At 41.8% G+C, this 17,694-nt stretch overlaps 1 protein-coding gene across 1 annotated transcript in view; it reads left to right on the top strand.

Moving 5' to 3' along the window:
• The window catches only part of si:ch211-200p22.4 (phosphatidylinositol-binding clathrin assembly protein), an 84,865-nt gene that overhangs the window by 24,358 nt on the left and 42,813 nt on the right, over nucleotides 1-17,694 (top strand). The window contains exons 2-4 of the mRNA XM_055644192.1: nucleotides 9,166-9,308; nucleotides 15,248-15,323; nucleotides 15,543-15,645. Of these exons, the coding sequence (XP_055500167.1) occupies nucleotides 9,166-9,308; nucleotides 15,248-15,323; nucleotides 15,543-15,645 (322 nt within the window). The remainder of the gene's footprint in view (nucleotides 1-9,165; nucleotides 9,309-15,247; nucleotides 15,324-15,542; nucleotides 15,646-17,694) is intronic.

The following is a 17,694-nucleotide window of genomic DNA, read 5'->3' as shown; positions in this document are numbered from 1 at the left end:
TTTTTTATTTTACGAAAGTACACTGCGCATACTCGCACATATTCACGAGACTGATAAGATGATGAATATATCACATGATACAAATCACACCATTCTGGTACTCAGTCCTTAAAGTTACAGTTACCATTAGAAACATAGAAAATAGGTGCAGGAGTAGGCCATTCGACCCTTCGAGCCTGCACCGCCATTCAATATGATCATGGCTGATCATCCAACTCGGTATCCTGTACCTGCCTTCTCTCCACACCCCTTGATCCCTTTAGCCACAAGGGCCACATCTAACTCCTTTTTAAATATAGTCAATGAACTGGCCTCAACTACCTTCTGAGGCAGAGAATTCCAGAGATTCACCACTCTCTGTGTGAAAAATGTTTTTCTCATCTCGGTCCTAAAAGATTTCCCCCTTATCCTTAAACTGTGACCCCTTGTTCTGGACTTCCCCAACATCGGGAACAATCTTCCTGCATCTAGCCTGTCCAACCCCTTAAGAATTTTGTACGTTTCTATAAGATCCCCCCTCAATCTTCTAAATTCTAGCGTGTACAAGCCGAGTCTATCCAGTCTTTCTTCATATGAAAGTCCTGACATCCCAGGAATCAGTCTGGTGAACCTTCTCTGTACTCCCTCTATGGCAAGAATGTCTTTCCTCAGATTTGGAGACCAAAACTGTACGCAATACTCCAGGTGTGGTCTCACCAAGACCGTGTACAACTGCAGTAGAACCTCCCTGCTCCTATACTCAAATCCTTTTGCTATGAATGCTGACATACCATTCGCTTTCTTCACTGCCTGCTGCACCTACATGCCTACTTTCAATAACTGGTGTACCATGACACCCAGGTCTCGTTGCATCTCCCCTTTTCCTAACCGGCCACCATTCAGATAATAGTCTACTTTCCTGCATTTGCCACCAAAGTGGATCATAACATTTATCCACATTATACTGCATCTGCCATGCATTTGCCCACTCACCCAGCCTAGCCAAGTCACCTTGCAGCCTCCTAGCATCCTCCTCACAGCTAACACTGCCCCCCAGCTTTGTGTCATCCGCAAACTTGGAGATGTTGCATTCAATTCCCTCGTCTAAATCATTAATATATATTGTAAATAGCTGGGGTCCCAGCACTGAGCCTGGCTACAGTGAGTGTATGGAACAAGCTGCCAGAGGCAGTAGTTGGGGTAGGTGCATTTAAAAGCCATTCGGACAGGTACATGGATAGAAAAGGTTCAAGGGATATGGACGAAACATAGGTAAATGGGTCTTGGATGCGGCACGGATGAGTTGGACTGAAGGGCCCGTTTCCTTGCTGAGTGACTATGATACAGAATTTGAAACTTGCTAAAGTGCTCAAATAAGTACAATACATTTTTTGTTAAACTTCATACTATATAGAATTTATGGGCACTGAGAATGTGTCATCTGTTTTGCAACATACTAGTTCTTAACTTACACTCTAAGAAGCATATCCATTTGTCAATTTTTGGCTTTTATTCTGTGTTACTAATACTTATGTTGCTTGTTATCAATGTGTCCCTTCAAAAATATTACAGAATATGTTCCTCCTCTGCTGTCAGTAGTCATAAGCAAGTGTAACATCTCATCAGTTTTTCCGTGCATAAGGTCGCAGAGCTTGCATTAACATTGCAGCATAATGTTGGGTAGCTGTTTATATATGCTGTATTTACATCAGTAGTGAAGGCACAATATTTTTCATTTTTATGCTGAAACACATACAAAGTTGGATAGTCCAACTCAATACTTCCTCATTTTGCACACTATTTTGCAAAATATATGCACCTTCCCTACACCGTGCAATGTGGCACAACTGAAATTGAAGCAGGAAGTTGGTGGATAACCACAGCAATTACCGTGTGCTGAATAAAATGAATGATGTGTTAGTGTGCTTCTGATGGCAATAGTTGAAGGATGTAATTTGCCCAGAACATCAAGGACTATATTATCATGTTCTTTGAAATGTGTCTCAAGATCAAAAATTCTTGACTAATTCATTGTCACACCAGGAATCCAGTTTTTAGTAGGTTCACAAAGGAATCAATGAAGTGATTTTTAATTATTGTTTTATCAGTAAATGATTAATATGGTTGGGGTGGGAGGGGGGGGGTCCACCCACATATAAAGACAGTGTTATTTTTAGCTGACTGTATTTTTGCAGGGTTAGATTACGCAGGTGCAGATCTGAACTTTATTAAGCTTCTGTTAAGGCCCTGTCCCACTTTCACAACCTAATTCACGACCTCTGCCGAGTTTGCTCTTGACTCGTACTCGCAGCATGGTCGTCATGAGGTCGTAGGTAGGTCGTAGCAGGCCGTGATGCTAGTCGTAGGTACTCGTGGCGTCAAGTAGGTCGGAGTGTTTTTTCTAGCCTGATTTAAAAAAATTTCCACGAATATTTAAAAAAAAAGGTCGGCATGGGAAAAATCGATACTTTTTACTCGTAGGTCGTAGTAGGTCTTGATGCTAGTCGTAGGTGGTTGGAGGCAGTCGAAGGAAATAATTCCGGGGTGTAAAAAAAGGTTATTTAAACAGCAGAACGTCACCTCTGTCACTCAAAGGCACGTTCATTCATAGCTGGAGAGTTTTTTTGGAGAGGACACCTGTGTTTTAAAGATGGCACCAAAAAGGCAGCAGCGCAGGGGGAGGGCACAAACCTCAAAAAAGCCAGCCATGCAGATCAGAATCAGAATCGTTTATTGTCATTTGAACATAAGTTCAAACAAAATTGCATTTCTGCAATCATCATCAAACAAAAAAAAACAAAACACACAATTAACACAATTCCACACAAAACATCTATCACAGTGAATCCCCAAACACCTCCTCACTGTGATGGAAGGCAAAGTCTTGTCTCTTCCCTGTTCTCTGTGCCCATTCCTCTCCTGCAGTCAAGCAGCCAAACTGCCCGCATCAAACCGATCGAGGCTCCTGATGTTAAATGTTAGAGCCCCCCCGGCGGGCGATGGAAAGTCCCGCAGCCTTTTTAAGCCGCGATGTAAGGCCCCGCTCCGGGCCGATTTAACCCCCTCGATTCGGGCGAGAGAAGTTTACCGTTGCGGGAGCTCCGAAAAGCGGTCTCCCACCAGGGACCCGCGAGCTCCCGATATTACCGTCCACCGGGCCTGCAGCCGGAGCCTCCGAGCTCCGAAGTCGGATCACAGCCGCGTGCCACCACAACACTCTGCACTCCGAAGTCGGCCAGCTCCGCGATGGTAAGTCCGCAGGCTCCGCGACTGGAGCCCCAGGTCGATTCCAGTTAGAGGCCACTGGCTCCACGATGTTAGGCCCAACGACAGCGGCAACGGAGACTCGACAAGGAAAAAGTCGGGTCCCCATACAGGGAAGAGATTAATAAGTTAATAAGTTTCCCACCCCCCACATATACACAGCTAAAAATAATATAAAAACAAAACCAAGCCATCCACTTAACAGGACAAAAAGAAAAAAAAGACAGAGGGCAAGAGGAGGAGTGGCAGGAGGGGATGCCACAGGAGTTGATAGTGCAGGATGAGGTAGACACGCATGAGAGACCCCTGGAGGGGGAGACCACGGTTGTAGTATATGTCCCCACCACCACCACCCCATCCTTCACTGCCTCATTTGAAGGCAGCAAAGCAGCCCTTTCTCCTGTGTCTGACACAGCATCAGAGGCAGATGCCCCATTGGTGGTGAGGGAGGGCTGGAGGAAGGTTCTGCTCTACACCTTCACCAAGCAGCAGGAGAGGGATCTTGAGGAATGGTTCCAGCAGAATGCCATCCTGTACGAAAAGGAAAATGAGGGGTACAGGGACGGGGACAAGAATGGCCTGCTTGCCATCCACTGCCCCAAATGTGTGCTAAAAGTTCCATCTTTTGTCAAAGCCCAGCGCCACTCACTTCCAGTCATCTGGTGTACTGGGACAATACATCACATCATCTCCATTCACCCATTGAGACCTCTTCTTGTGCTTCATCTTCACCCTTGCTCTTCCCCTTCTGCCTTTCTTAAAAGGCTGCTGAAGCAAAAGGGCTACTGCAAACAGCAGTAAAACGTACATGAAGTCGAAGGAGGTCTTCAACATAGTCGTGGGAGGCCGTAGACATAGTCGTGGAAGGTCGTAGGTTACCGCGACCTTGTTTTTTTAGGTCGTTTTAGGTCGTCAGAGGTCGTGAATTAGGTTGTGAAAGTGGGACGGGCCCTTTAGACTGCACTTTGCTATATTAAATTCTAGTCACGGGGAGCAAAGGAGTTACTGAAGTGCTGGAGGCATCGCAAAGAAAAAGCTTATCATATTTAGCTTGGGAAAGAGGTGTCTTGAGAAGAGATTCACTGCATAAACTGGGTTGGGCATAATGAAGGAAATAATTGAACAATCACTCAGCTTCCTATCAGAACAATCACTGGTCATTTTAAAGAAAATCTTACTCCAAGATATGTGATTGATTGCAGTTTTCTCCTCGGTAGAGTGCCAAGTTCAGGACTTTAGTTTTTCTTATTATGGAAATACAACATGGAAACGGCCTTCCAGCCCACCGAGTCTGTGCCGACCTACGATTACCTGTACACTAGTTCTATGTTATTCCAGTTTTGCATCCTGCACACAAGGGGGCATTTACAGAAGCCAATTAGCCTTCAAACCCGCACGTCTTTGGAGTGTGGGAGGAAACCGTACCTGGAGAAGACCTATGTGGTTACTGGGGGAGCGTACAAACTCCGTCCAGAATGGCACCCATAGTTGAGTTCACACATGGGACTCTGGCACTGTAAGGCACCAATTCTACTGCTGCGCCACTGTGCCACCTCTTTGCATTATCCACTTGGACTCCTCATGGAATCCAACAGAATGATTAAACCTTGTTCAGATCAGTCTGAAGAAGGGTCCCAAGCTGAAACGTCACCTATCCATATTCTTCAGAGGTGCTGCCTGACCTGGTGAGTTACTCCAGCACTTTGTCTTTTTTTGTAAAACAGCAGCTGCATGTCCTTGTGTTTACAGATTCCCCAGCTGTTTAACTGGGAAATTCAACCATAGAACCCGCATTGGGTTTATGTAAGCAATAGATAAACTTAAATAACTTACGGGTCAGGCAGCATCTGTGGAGACAAGAAGATGGTCACCATTTTGGGTCAAGACCACGCGTGAGGGCTGGAAATGTATCTTTTGCTCCAGATTCTAGTAGTTGGTCTCATGTGTTTGCAGTCTTCAGTGATGCAGGTACAACAGCTCATTGAATTCAGTGGAAGAAATCATCTACTAGGTGAGAGGTTTTTATTTGTTAGCAGATAACCTTTTAAAAATTATTTTAATTTTAGAATTTTAAAATATTATTTACATTATTATTGGCAGGTCCTGAGAGAGTGTGACTGTCAAAGACAGTCCTGAATGTGCAATTTAAATGTCTGGTGTGATTGCTAATGAGCCAGAGAGCAAGGCTGGTCCTGTAGAGAGTGAGGGAGATTTATCTGTACTAACTCTGCAAAAATATGTTACTGTGTTCTGCTTAGATTGGAAGAGGTTATTTACATATAACACAATGCCCTCAATTTTGAATGGCCCACAGAAAATGAATGCCTCCAGTGAGCCGGCCTCCACTGCCTTCTGAACAGTACAAATGCATTTGAAAAAAGCAAGATGGCTTGCCCCTTATTGGATTTAAACTGTGGTTGAGTTTGAGATCGGGAACATTTTTACTGGACTAGCATGTCCTCCCTGAATGCAGCCTCTCAGCTAAATTCTAGTGCAGAGCCCAGTCGTTCCATTCTTTCATCATATGGCTGTCGCGCCATCCCGGGAATTAATCTCATGAACCTACGCTGCACTCCCTCAATAGCAAGAATGCCCTTCCTCAAATTAGGAGACCGAAACTGCACAACCCAGGTGTGGTCTCACCAGGGCCCTGTACAACTGCAGAAAGGACCTCTTTGCTCCCATACTCAAATACTCTCATTATGAAGGCCATGTATTCACTGGAGTTTAGAAGGATAAGGGGGAATCTTATGAACTGCTGACCTAGATGAAAAATGTCCCAAAGTTATCCAGAACCACCCAGTCTTAGAATAAAGGGGTGTAGGACTGAGTGAGAAAAACTGTTTTCACCCAGAGAGTGAAGTGAATTCCCTGCAGAGCAGTGGAAGCCAAACACAGTTAGATAGAGCTCTGACTGGGGAGAAGTCGCACGGGTGATTGATTTTGATCACACCTAACTTGGCGAATGGCCTCCTCCTACCTATTTTCTATGTTTCTATGTCAGTGAGCTGTCTCACTGCCTGCTGTACCTGCATGCTTACTTTCGGTGACTGGTGTACAAGGACACCCAGGTCTCGTTGCACTTCCCCTTTTCCTTATCTGACACCATTCAGATGATAATCTGCCTTGTTCTTGCCATCAAAGTGCATACCCTCACATTTATCCACATTATACTGCATCTGCCCACTCACCCAACCTATCCAAGTCACCCTGCATCCTCTTGGCATCCTCTTCACAGTTCACACTGCCACCCAGCTTTGTGTCATCTGCAAATTTGCTTATGTTACTATTAAATCTTTCATCTACATCATTAATATATATTGTGAATAGCTGCGGTCCAAGCCTTGCGGCACCCCACTCGTCACTACCTGCCATTCTGAAAGGTGCCGAGAGGTTACCTAAATAGAAAAAATCACATGTGTTTAAAGTGCACATTGTCAGATTTTAATAAAGGCCATTTTTATACATTTTGGTTAGTTGGATGTTTATACAGAGTCCCCCCCATTTCAGGGAGTTTATTCAATTCGTACTGTTAAATAGGCTGCAGTGAGCCAAGTTGGCCTACCCCAGCGGAGTATGAGTTGCTGTTCCTCCAGTTTGCATGCGGCCTTATTCTGGCAATGGAGGAGACCCAAGGCAGAAAGGACAGTAGTTCATTGTGGGTTGCAAGGTCCTTTGCATGAGCTTTAAAATAGATTTAGCATCCGGGAGATCTCATGTTCAGGCCCTTGAGCGCAAGTTTTCCAAAGGTTCAGCAGCTCAATTGGGTTCAAACAGTCGACAATGAAAAAATTGGGGGGATCAGTGTCTTGTGGATGAACCAATACAGGTGGGAAGGAACTTGAGGATGTGAGGATGTTACTAAAGGTGGAGTCTTCACTGAGGCTAGCCAATCCCTTTGGTGATGAGCTGGGACACAAAGGCTACAATTTTTCTGGAATCTGATAAGTTTTATTGGTAGATGATAATTGCAGATCCATGGTTAAAAGAGAGATCCAAAGGCAGATGGAGGACCAGACTTGACCAGATGAAGGATGCATTTAAACATAGATGAGCAATTACAAACACCTGTGAAGCCATGAGTCCCAAACATGATGGTGCCCTGAAATGGGGGGGACTATGTATAAACACATAAATGATGGGTCTTTGTCCCAAACATATGGAGGGCACTGTAAATGCCTCTGAAGAACCAAGTATTATTTCGTATTTAACCCGTTGCTTTTCTCCAGAGCCAGGTGTGTAAATCGTTTGGTTAATATCTTGGATTTTTGTCAATGGTTCCAGGATGTTGTTTGCCTGTCCTGCTGAGTTACTAACAAATCCGTTGTCATTTTATTTTGTGCCTATCAACACCTCTCGACTGATGGATTTACTTTGAAAAAGGCCATGTGCCTGCTGTTAGCTCTCTGCCTTTTTCTTGGATGTATATGGAACATGGTCAAATTAACTATCTGATGGACCACATTCTCTCTGTATTTATTCTGCTCCAATGATGATCCCTCTATTTGTGGTAGTAATGCTGCGAATGAATTGGGTAATTTCAAAGATTTATCTGTACTAACTCTCAGAATTATGCTACTTGTGTATTTGCATTTAAAAAAGCAGTGAGCATTGGTTTTGATTTGGGTCCCTGTGCACCTAAAGCTATGACAGCTTCGGATTAGGACTAATGGCAAGCAAACCATCAGCCCATCCCCATGCTGCAGGCTCTGACTGACTTTTTTGCTGCTCACAAAGCTGGCCAAAGTGTTTGTTCATTTTGGCAGGTCAAATGTCTTGGTTTTCTGTGATCTCCCAAATTGGTATCTGAATTGGCTAAGCGGAGATAATCCAGTTTCGGCCTTATTCTGGCAATGGAGGAGACCCAAGGCAGAAAGGTCAGTTGTGGGAAAGGGAGTTAAAATAGTTAGCATCCGGGAGATTCAGCAGGCCTTGAGCGCAAGTGTTCAGCTAAACAGTCGACAATAAATTGGGGGGAAAAGTGTGGATGAATACAGGTGGGAAGGAGGGGGAGGATAAAGGTGGAGACTGAGGCTAGAGGGTGATGAGCGGGGACACAAAGGCTACAAGTTCTGGAATCTGATAATATGGTAGATGATAATGAGATTATTTAACAGAGAGTATAGGAAACATTTTATGCTGAGAAAAAGAAGGGCTCTATAATGTTTCGACCCGTTAGTCACCCATGGCGAATGAATTGGGTGTGCCTCAGTTACCTGGATCTTATAATGTTTGTTAATGGCGAATGAATGTTTTCAGTTATGCGTGTATTGTCCATTTAAAAGAGAGATAGGCAGATGGAACCAGATGAAGGAAATTGCCTTTGAGTTGGGTCTGTCCAGTAATTATGATAGAACATTTTATCTGTCCAGCTCTGTTATTCTGCTCTATAATGTTTGTTAGTAATGGCGAATGAATTGGGTGTCTCAGTTATGCGATCTTGTGTATTTGCCTTTGAGTTGGGTCTGTCCAAATTATGATAGCGGCAACAAACCATCAGCCCACCATCCAAGGCTCTGATGTTTTGCTGCTCACAAAGCCCAAAGTGTTTGTTCATGGCAGGCGTTTCTGTGATCTCCCAACAGTATCTGAATTGGAAAGATAATCACTCGGAGTTTGTGGGTGGGAGTGGAGGACTATCTTGGTAAGGGAGATAATTGATTTGGGTGTGTGTGTGTGTTGGTTGGTGTAAGGCTTAGATCTAGGATTTTGGGTGAGATCTGAGGGAGGATAACCAATGAGGTATAGGAGAGAAATACAGTTGAGGGGCTAGATGTGGTGAGAGCATAACCAGAAGGTGGAAGAGCTTGGATGTGTCCAATCAGAAAATCTCAAATAAAATCACCAATGCATAAGTTTGATTTCAAGGTGTCATGTATCATAAATCTCAATCCTATTTGTCATGATGTTGGTTTCTTCTAGATTTGATCCAGTGTACCAATGAGATGAATGTGAACATACCGCAGATGGCAGATACGTTATTTGAGAGAGCAACCAACAGCAGCTGGGTTGTGGTGTTTAAGGCATTAATCACAACGCATCATTTGATGATGTATGGGAATGAGGTAAGTTATCAAATTATTTAAATCTCGGGCAGAGATCATTGACGCCACCCATTTAAAAAGTATATTTTCTGTTATTGGAAAGCAAAGAAAAAACTAAAAATGTTGGAAAACAGAAATAAAAATAGAAATTTTCAGCAAGTCAAGCAGCATTTGTGGAGTGAGAAATAAAATCATTGTTTCAAATTGACGTCTCTTTGATCAGCAATAAATGTTGCCTGACCGCCTGAGTATTTCCAGCATTTTCTGTTTTTTTAATTGTCTCTATTTGAATCTCGCTTGTGTTGTTATTAATTAACAAATATATTTGTGTAATAGCACAGGTTTCCCATGATGGGGAAAGTTTCTGCTATTTTGTTTAAAATTTTGTCTAATGATAATGGTTGGACAGGCGAGAGAGCATGATTTATTTGCTGTACCTTTTTCATCTCCTAATTTATTAGTCACCATTGATCATTATTTATAACACCCTTTACGACAATGTCAATATGCTTACTCATTCAATTGTTGCTGTCCTGTCATATTTGACGTCATTGGTATATTTTCCTCATTGAGATTAGGGGTTGGTGGAAACCAATGATGAAACCTGGTATTTTCCTGCTCTGTTCAGCCATAAGCACCATATGGATGGTCATCTTGGCTCTCTTCTGCAATTTACACCCTTCCCGCCCCCCTCTCCCATCCTAACAGGTCTGTAAATTCATCTCACTTCATTGGATATCAAGGAATGACCAACAACACTTATTACTGCAATGGCTATGGAAACAGACAACATGCCCTCAATGGCACTGAAGACTTGCACTTTAGAGGAGCTGTCCCTCTAGCCAAGCTGTCCTATTATAGTTATAACACCAGTTTCTACATGACGGTGTGTAAAATTGGCCAGGTGTGACCTTTGTTAACAAAAAAAAACTGGTCCAATTGGCTAATTACCACATGATAATTTAGAAATACTTAATTCCTTCTTTATCACTTGATCTAAATCCTTGAACTCCATACCCGATAGTACAATTGGAACTAGACACAAAAAACTGGAGTAACTCAGTGGGACAGTCAGCATCTCTGGAGAGACGGAAAGGGTGACGTTTCGGGTCGAGACCCTTCTTCAGACTATGTGTTCAGCAGAGAACTGCAAGTGTTCAGGAAACCAGCCCATCATCATCTTCATGGGTACAATTAAGAATCACAAGCTGAACTGTTTAAGCAGACCCATTGTTTCACCCTGCTCATGCCCCTACTGAATTTGTTTTACTCCATCCTTTCTCCCCAGTCCAATCCCTTCTCCACTGCCCTCTTCCACTTTGACAGTTTCAAACTCCCTCATCCTAACTAGCTCATATTTACAAGGGATGTACAGTCACATTACCCCTCCATCCCATAACAGGATGGCCACAGGACCCAACAGATCCCCTTCACCAGTCTACTCATTTGCTTGAATGTGAACATTGTCTCAACTCCACTCACTTTCTCAAGATCAAAGGTGCAGGTACAGGAGGCTTGCATAAGCTGAGACTAGAGCTGCTTTCTTTTGTAATATTGAAGTTTTTTGTTCATTTGCCAAACCTTTTCAGTAATGCTCCCTTTGTCGTATCCAACCTTTCCCAAACTACACCCTAACCGCAACGTAAAACGAACTTGTTTTCTCTCTGACCTATTCTTGTGAATGGTCATTGACCTGAAATGTTAGTTTTTTACCCCCCCCCCCCAGATCCTCTCTGACCTGCTGACTGTTTCCACCATTGTCTATTGACTTCCAATTTCTAGCATCTGGAGTTTTTTGATTAGCAATCTTTCTTTTTTTTTTTTTTTACATTTATTTTCCAGAGGAAAGGATGTTGTAAAGTATTCCATGTGCCAGGATGCAGAATGAAGATTGTTTCAAATAACTAGGGTTTGTTCATGATGTTGATTATAGGATTCTACTCCTGGATAACTCTCTTAATAAAAAATCCAATTTGATCTATTCCTGATATGACAGCTTATGTACTTTTTAAGAACTAAATCTCCCAGTGTGCAAAGGGAATGACCATTGAGGATCTCTAATTGATTTTCTGGTAACAGTTTTGTTACAGCACAAAACCTGCCTTGCAGGCTTAACGCGTTTAATTTGATTTGGCTGAGGCAGCGGTGCGATATGTTGACTGTGGTATGAACATGGGTGGTGTTTTTATTGTAGGCTATGGTGGTGGTGATAAATCATTTATCTCTACACACCATGCAGTAGAAATTGGTTATCCAAGAACCAGCTTGGCAATTGGCAACAGCTCAGCAAAATTTGGATATCTTATCCTAGCTTTTCCTTCTCCCCAAAGATGTTGCAATAGCAATGCAGCTATAATCCAAAAGATTGTACGATTCACTTAAGGGAAGCATAGTTGTGAATTGTTTTAATTACGGCGATGATGGATTTAATAAATAGTCTAAATATGCTACCCTTTATTAATTCCTTTGTTGAAATCTATTGTTATGTCTGCTAAAAAGCAGTGGCGCAGCGGTAGAGTTGCTGCTTCACAGTGCCAGAGACCCGGGTTCGATCGTGACTCTGGGTGCTGTCTGTACGGAGTTTGTACATTCTCCCCATGACCTGCGTGGGTTTCCTCCGAGTTCTCCGTTTTCCTGACCACACTCCAAAGAAGTACAGGATTGTAGGTTAATTGGCTTGGTATAATTGTAAATTGTCCCAGTGTGTGTAGGAGAGTGTTAATGTTCGGGGATCGTTGGTCAATGTGGACTCAGTGGGCCGAAAGGCCTCTTTCTGCACTGTATCTCCAAACTAAACTAAAGTATGATAGATGCTGCCTCACCCGCTGAGTTTCTCCAGCATTTTTGTATACCTTCGAGTTTTCCAGCATCTGCAGTTCCTTCTTAAACTTAAAGTTTAATATTTTACTTTATCTTGACTGGACTTTAAAAAATAAAATGACAGTCTATGTTCAATCCTTAACCTGTGCCCACCTAACTTCTAACACAACACCTAATTTCTAACACATGTTTAAAATCAGCTCAGTTTAAAGAAATTTGTCATATTCCCATGAAACATGATAAAACAAACAAGCCCTTCATGAGTAAGAAAATGTTGTTTGCAGTTGCCAAGCAAGGTTGTTCTGGTCTTCTAAGTGATTGCCAGATTTCTGTTTGTATTTTACTATTCTACATGTTTATTAATCTCAGTGCATTGTTTGCTGTTACTATTTTGTAAAATTATGAATTGGTGCGATTGGTTTTGATACTGCCCATGAGGGATTAATTCAGGTCTAGACAGAGAGTTCTGAAAGATACCAATTCATTTTTACAAATGATTTTTTTTCTTAAATTCTCCTGCCATAGTTTAAATCTGGTAAATATGCACCTCAGTCACATTTGATGCTCGTGGTGGGCTGGATTCTGTAGATTGGATAGAAAACATATATTTACTGAGAATAGTTAAATTATGCACTGCAGCATAAAATGTCTGGGGGTCTCAGTCAAAGAGGAACCCAAGCTCACATTGAGGTGGAATGGATAATGGATCCTGTGACTTTCATTCAATGCTGTTTCTATCTTCTGTTTTGACATTTCAAGCTTTGGAATCTGAGTAATCAAATTTGCTGTGCCTTTTGAAACCTGGGGATATGTCATTTTGCTGTAGCTATAGGGTGATTTCACTAAAGGTCACTAGAGCGTAGATCCGCACCCACGTGACCAAAATTCTCAAGTGGAGGACACTCGTGGGTTTGGTACATGTTAGTGGATGGGAAAAAACGCATTTTCCCACCCGTTAAAAACATAGAAAACGGCGAGGTTGTGAGCTGCAATTTACTGTGCCAGTCAGGGTGACCGTGAGGCACAGCTACCTAGATTTACAGGGGAAAAAAAAGATAGCAAGTAAGGTAAATTCAAGAGGGAACTGAAGGTGCCAAACCGGCGGAAATGAACAGCCGACATTTGCCGTGGATATTTACAGGTCCAAAATATCGGGAATTATCGCGTTTGCTCGCTGAATTTCATCAAAAGTAAGGCATTATTAACTTACTTTTGATAAATTCAGCGAGCAAACGCGATAATTTTTTTTCCCCTGTAAATCTAGGTAGCTGTGCCTCACGGTCACCCCGACTGGCACAGTAAATTGCAGCTCACAACCTCGCCGTTTTCTATGTTTTTAACGGGTGGGAAAATGCGTTTTTTCCCATCCAGTAACATGTACCGAACCCTCGAGTGTCCTCCACTTGAGAATTTTGGTCACGTGGGTGCGGATCTACGCTCCAGTGACCTTTAGTGAAATCACCCTATTGCTTTTCTCACCAAACTCTGAACAGCTTTGGAACTGACTCATGAATTTTCACTTTTTTCAAAGGAATTGTACGTTACTGTTGAATTATTGATTTGCTTGGCTGTTAGCCTGATGCACTTTTTAGTGATACAGTTGTACAATCAATTGTTAGCATGGTGGGGGAAGAAAGAATCCTGCAATCCTGCACTAGTCCCAGGAAAGTGGGACCAATGTAGCTGGGACATTATTGGTCGGTGTGGGCAAGTTGGACTGAAGGGCCTGTTTCCCTAATGAATCCCAATGCTGACTTTGTCCAGACTGTTGCAGATTCCATCAATAGCTACTAGACTGTAATCAAAATTTATGTATTTGCAAATGTAGATAAGAAATCCATATAGTGTACCTTGACATTTCTCCAGAAAAAAAAACTCTGGCAGGTATTCTGCATGTATATGTCAGAATAAAAATAAGCATCAGGTATTCTCTACTGTAGAAGATGTTTTCTACTTTTAGAATCCAGACCAGTTTTTATTGGCTGTAGGTATTATAATGAATTTAATGGAGATATAATGGCCAGATTGTTACATGACATTTGCATGCACGGCTTCAGAACTATAATCCACTTCATCCATTAAGGGAAATTAATAATTTTAATAAAGGGGCTTTAAACAGTGCTTCCCTGGTGGCTCAGCCTATATAAAATGCAAGGTCTGCTAGGCAACAATAATTTGTTCTCTAGTGTATACTTTAGAAACATGGACTACCTCAAAACACCAAAAGAGGTTTCACCAATGGAAAGATAAACCAATATTAGTAGCTCTCCCAGGTCAATAATCTCATAATCAAAGCCAATGCCACTTAGACAAATGCATGCAGGTCACATTTTGTTTCATGTCTGATACCAGACTCTCAAAGGAGTGTTTTAGATATGTTAGCAAAGCTCCACGGGAGAGGTGGAGGTTGTGCTGGGGGAAGGAGTAAATGTATCCACATCACCGCGTTGTCAGAGGAAGTTTGTGGCCTGAGATTGATCAAAATGGTAAATAAGTGTACAGGATTTCACAGTGAACCTTCAGTCCCTGCATGAGCATGCAATGTACTTTGCAGAAGGAAGTAGGTCTTTCAGAAGCCTGTGCAGGTTTCTCTGCCTGTGCCTCCACAAGAACTCTGCCCTCCATGCAATATAGCGTAGATGTGTACAATACTTTCCGTTTGCTGAAAGAATGCTAGTTATATTTCACTGCAGCCCTCTAAGAGGACTCCAAAAGAGCTACTTTTATGGTCAGGAAAAGGGTAAAAAAAAATATTGATCATCCTGGAAAATTATCCCCTATGGCTGTTATTCCTGAAACAAGGGAGGCCATTAGTTCAGTTTTGGAGTTGGTGTTAACAAAATTTGCGTTTAATTTTAAGAAGTTTGAGGGAGATTTTAATTTTGGAAAAATGCCGCTCAACAATATTGCTCTATCTTTTCAATCACATTCTCAAAGCTTGTTTTTGGACTTGCTATTAATTTATTTTCCATTCATTTTGGAAATTTTCAGCTCAGGACTGAATGCGTCAGAACCAGCAGTCCATTTGTGGAAAAGCTGAACAGTAAATATGTTCTATGATAGGTACATTAGGTCAAATAAATTTGGTATTAATACTAGTCTCCAATTCCAAATAAGAATCTTATTTCTCTCTCCCTCAGCGGTTTATCCAGTATTTGGCTTCAAGAAACACATTGTTCAACTTGAATAACTTTTTGGATAAAGGTGCCATGCAAGGTAGGTTTGTGAGTGAAGAGCACAGAGGTATTTAGATATGGAAGTTGACTTTCATTTGTTTTTAATGTTGATGGCTTAAATGTACCTTTAAAAATAATGTTTGATAATTTTTACAGGTAGTCAAATTTGTTTTTAAAGAGTAACTGCAGTGAACTTTATAAATCTTTTGAATGAAAAGCACGACAAATATCAGTGACCACATTTTCTTCTGCCTTGTAGGATATGATATGTCGACTTTCATCAGACGGTATAGCAGATACCTTAATGAAAAGGCACTTTCCTACAGACTAATGGCGGTTGACTTCACTAAAATGAAGAGAGGGTACGACATTTAGTGATGCTGAACAAGTTGGATACCAATAAACAAACCAGGATAACAACATTGATTCTAAAAGATTTATTTAATAAAATAAATTGAAAAAGTGTACTTGCTTGGTACATTATAGTTCCTCGAAAGTGACTCGATAATTGAAGCATGATAAGACTATTATTTGAATGTTTTTTTACAACATTCTGGGTTGCCAGGGAATTTCAATGCAATGGGTGGAACACATTTATATTTGGTACAAATAAAGAAAAACAAATCTGTAAATGCTAAAGTAAACACAAGGAATTGTAGACGTTGGAATTGAGTTAAAAAACACAATGCTGGAGTAACTCAGTGGGTCAGATAGCATATCTATAGGGAGCTAGATATTTTATAAGCTACTTACAAAATTCTTAAGGGGTTGGACAGGCTAGATGCAGGAAGATTGTTCCCGATGTTAGGGAAGTCCAGGAAAAGGGGTCACAGCTTAAGGATAAGGGGTAAATCCTTTAAAAAGATGAGAAAACACAGAGAGTGGTGAATCTCTGGAACTCTCTGCCACAGAGGGTAGTTGAGGCCAGTTCGCTATTTAAGAAGTTAGATGTGGCCCTTGTGGCTAAGGGGATCGGGGGTATGGAGAGAAGGCAGGTACAGGATGCTGAGTTGGATGATCAGCCATGATCATATTGAATGGCGGTGCAGGCTCGAAGGGCCGAAAGGCCTACTCCTGCACCTAATTTCTATGTTTCTATGTACGAGCTGTAGAAGGGTCCCAACCTGAAACTTCGCTTATCCACGTTTTCACTGATCACTGCCAGACCTGCTCAGTATTTTGCTGTAAATGCTAAAATCCCAAAATATATTCTGGATGCATTTAGAAAAACCAATAAAAATCTGTAGAGGGAATAGACCGATTGGTATTTGAGATGTAATCTTGTAATTCCCATTTCTTCCTTTGTTGAAATGAAAATACAAATATAAGAAATCCTCAACAGACCAGGTAGTGTCTGGAGAACAACAAAGTTAATGTTTCAGCTCAATGAATAGCTGGTTAACTCCTATATTCGATTAAATAGCCTCACATGGCAATTCCAAAGTAGGAAAAAATGTTTTAATCTGACTGAGTCAATGAATAGTAAATTCTTTGAAGGAACTACCCTTCGAATTCCTGCAGTCATATCACTGCATTCATTGTTTTAAAATGTGCAATCACATTGTTGGGTAACTCAGCTGAGCGAACACAAATAATTTATAACTAGATATTTATAATATAATAATCACTGAAGTTTGTCACTGATCTCAGTACTGGCAAGGGCTGCCAGAACTACCAATAGCCAACCATTTTAACTCTCCATACCATCCTTTTGGTTCTTGGCCTTCTCCATTGCCAGAGTGAGACCATGTGCAAATAGCACCTGATATTCCACTTATGTAGGCTGCAATCCAATGGTATGAATGTTAATTGCTCCATTTTCAAGTAATGACCACCTCCCACCCACCCCCACTCCAGTGCACGTACATTTCTTCCACCACCCTGGTCACCCTGCTTCTTCCCAATCATATCTACACTCCTCTCCCATCCCCAAATACCATATTATCTTTTTATCCACCCCACCCTCCTGTTCCCTTCCACCCATATCCCTCACTACAGCTTTACATTTCTCTCCTTTCTTTATCAAACACACTTTTATCTCCTTTGCATCACTAACCTTTGTCACTTACACCACCCATCTGCTTATCATAACTCCCGTCGGTTACCACCACCTATCAATTTCCAAACTTAGGCCCATTAACACCTCTCTATCTAGCTTTCTTCCCCCTACTCCATCACTCTGAAGAAGGTTCCAGACCTGGAACATAGCCTTTCCATTTCCTCCACAGATGTCCCCTGGCCTGCTGAGTTCCTCCAGCACCTTATTTGTTCTCAAGATCCCAACACCTGCAGTTTCTTCAATCTATTTAAAGCGTAATGATTATATGTGGCCCTTTAACTATATTTATGATTCTGCCCTCCGAGTCATTTTTTTGAGGTAGGAATAAAATTGTTAAATATTGAGGTTAGAC

Source organism: Leucoraja erinacea, chromosome 12, assembly GCF_028641065.1.
Source record: "Leucoraja erinacea ecotype New England chromosome 12, Leri_hhj_1, whole genome shotgun sequence".
NCBI lineage: Eukaryota > Metazoa > Chordata > Chondrichthyes > Rajiformes > Rajidae > Leucoraja > Leucoraja erinaceus.
The sequence above is the reverse complement of the archived record's forward strand: the minus strand, read 5'-3'. Positions and strand labels throughout refer to the sequence as shown.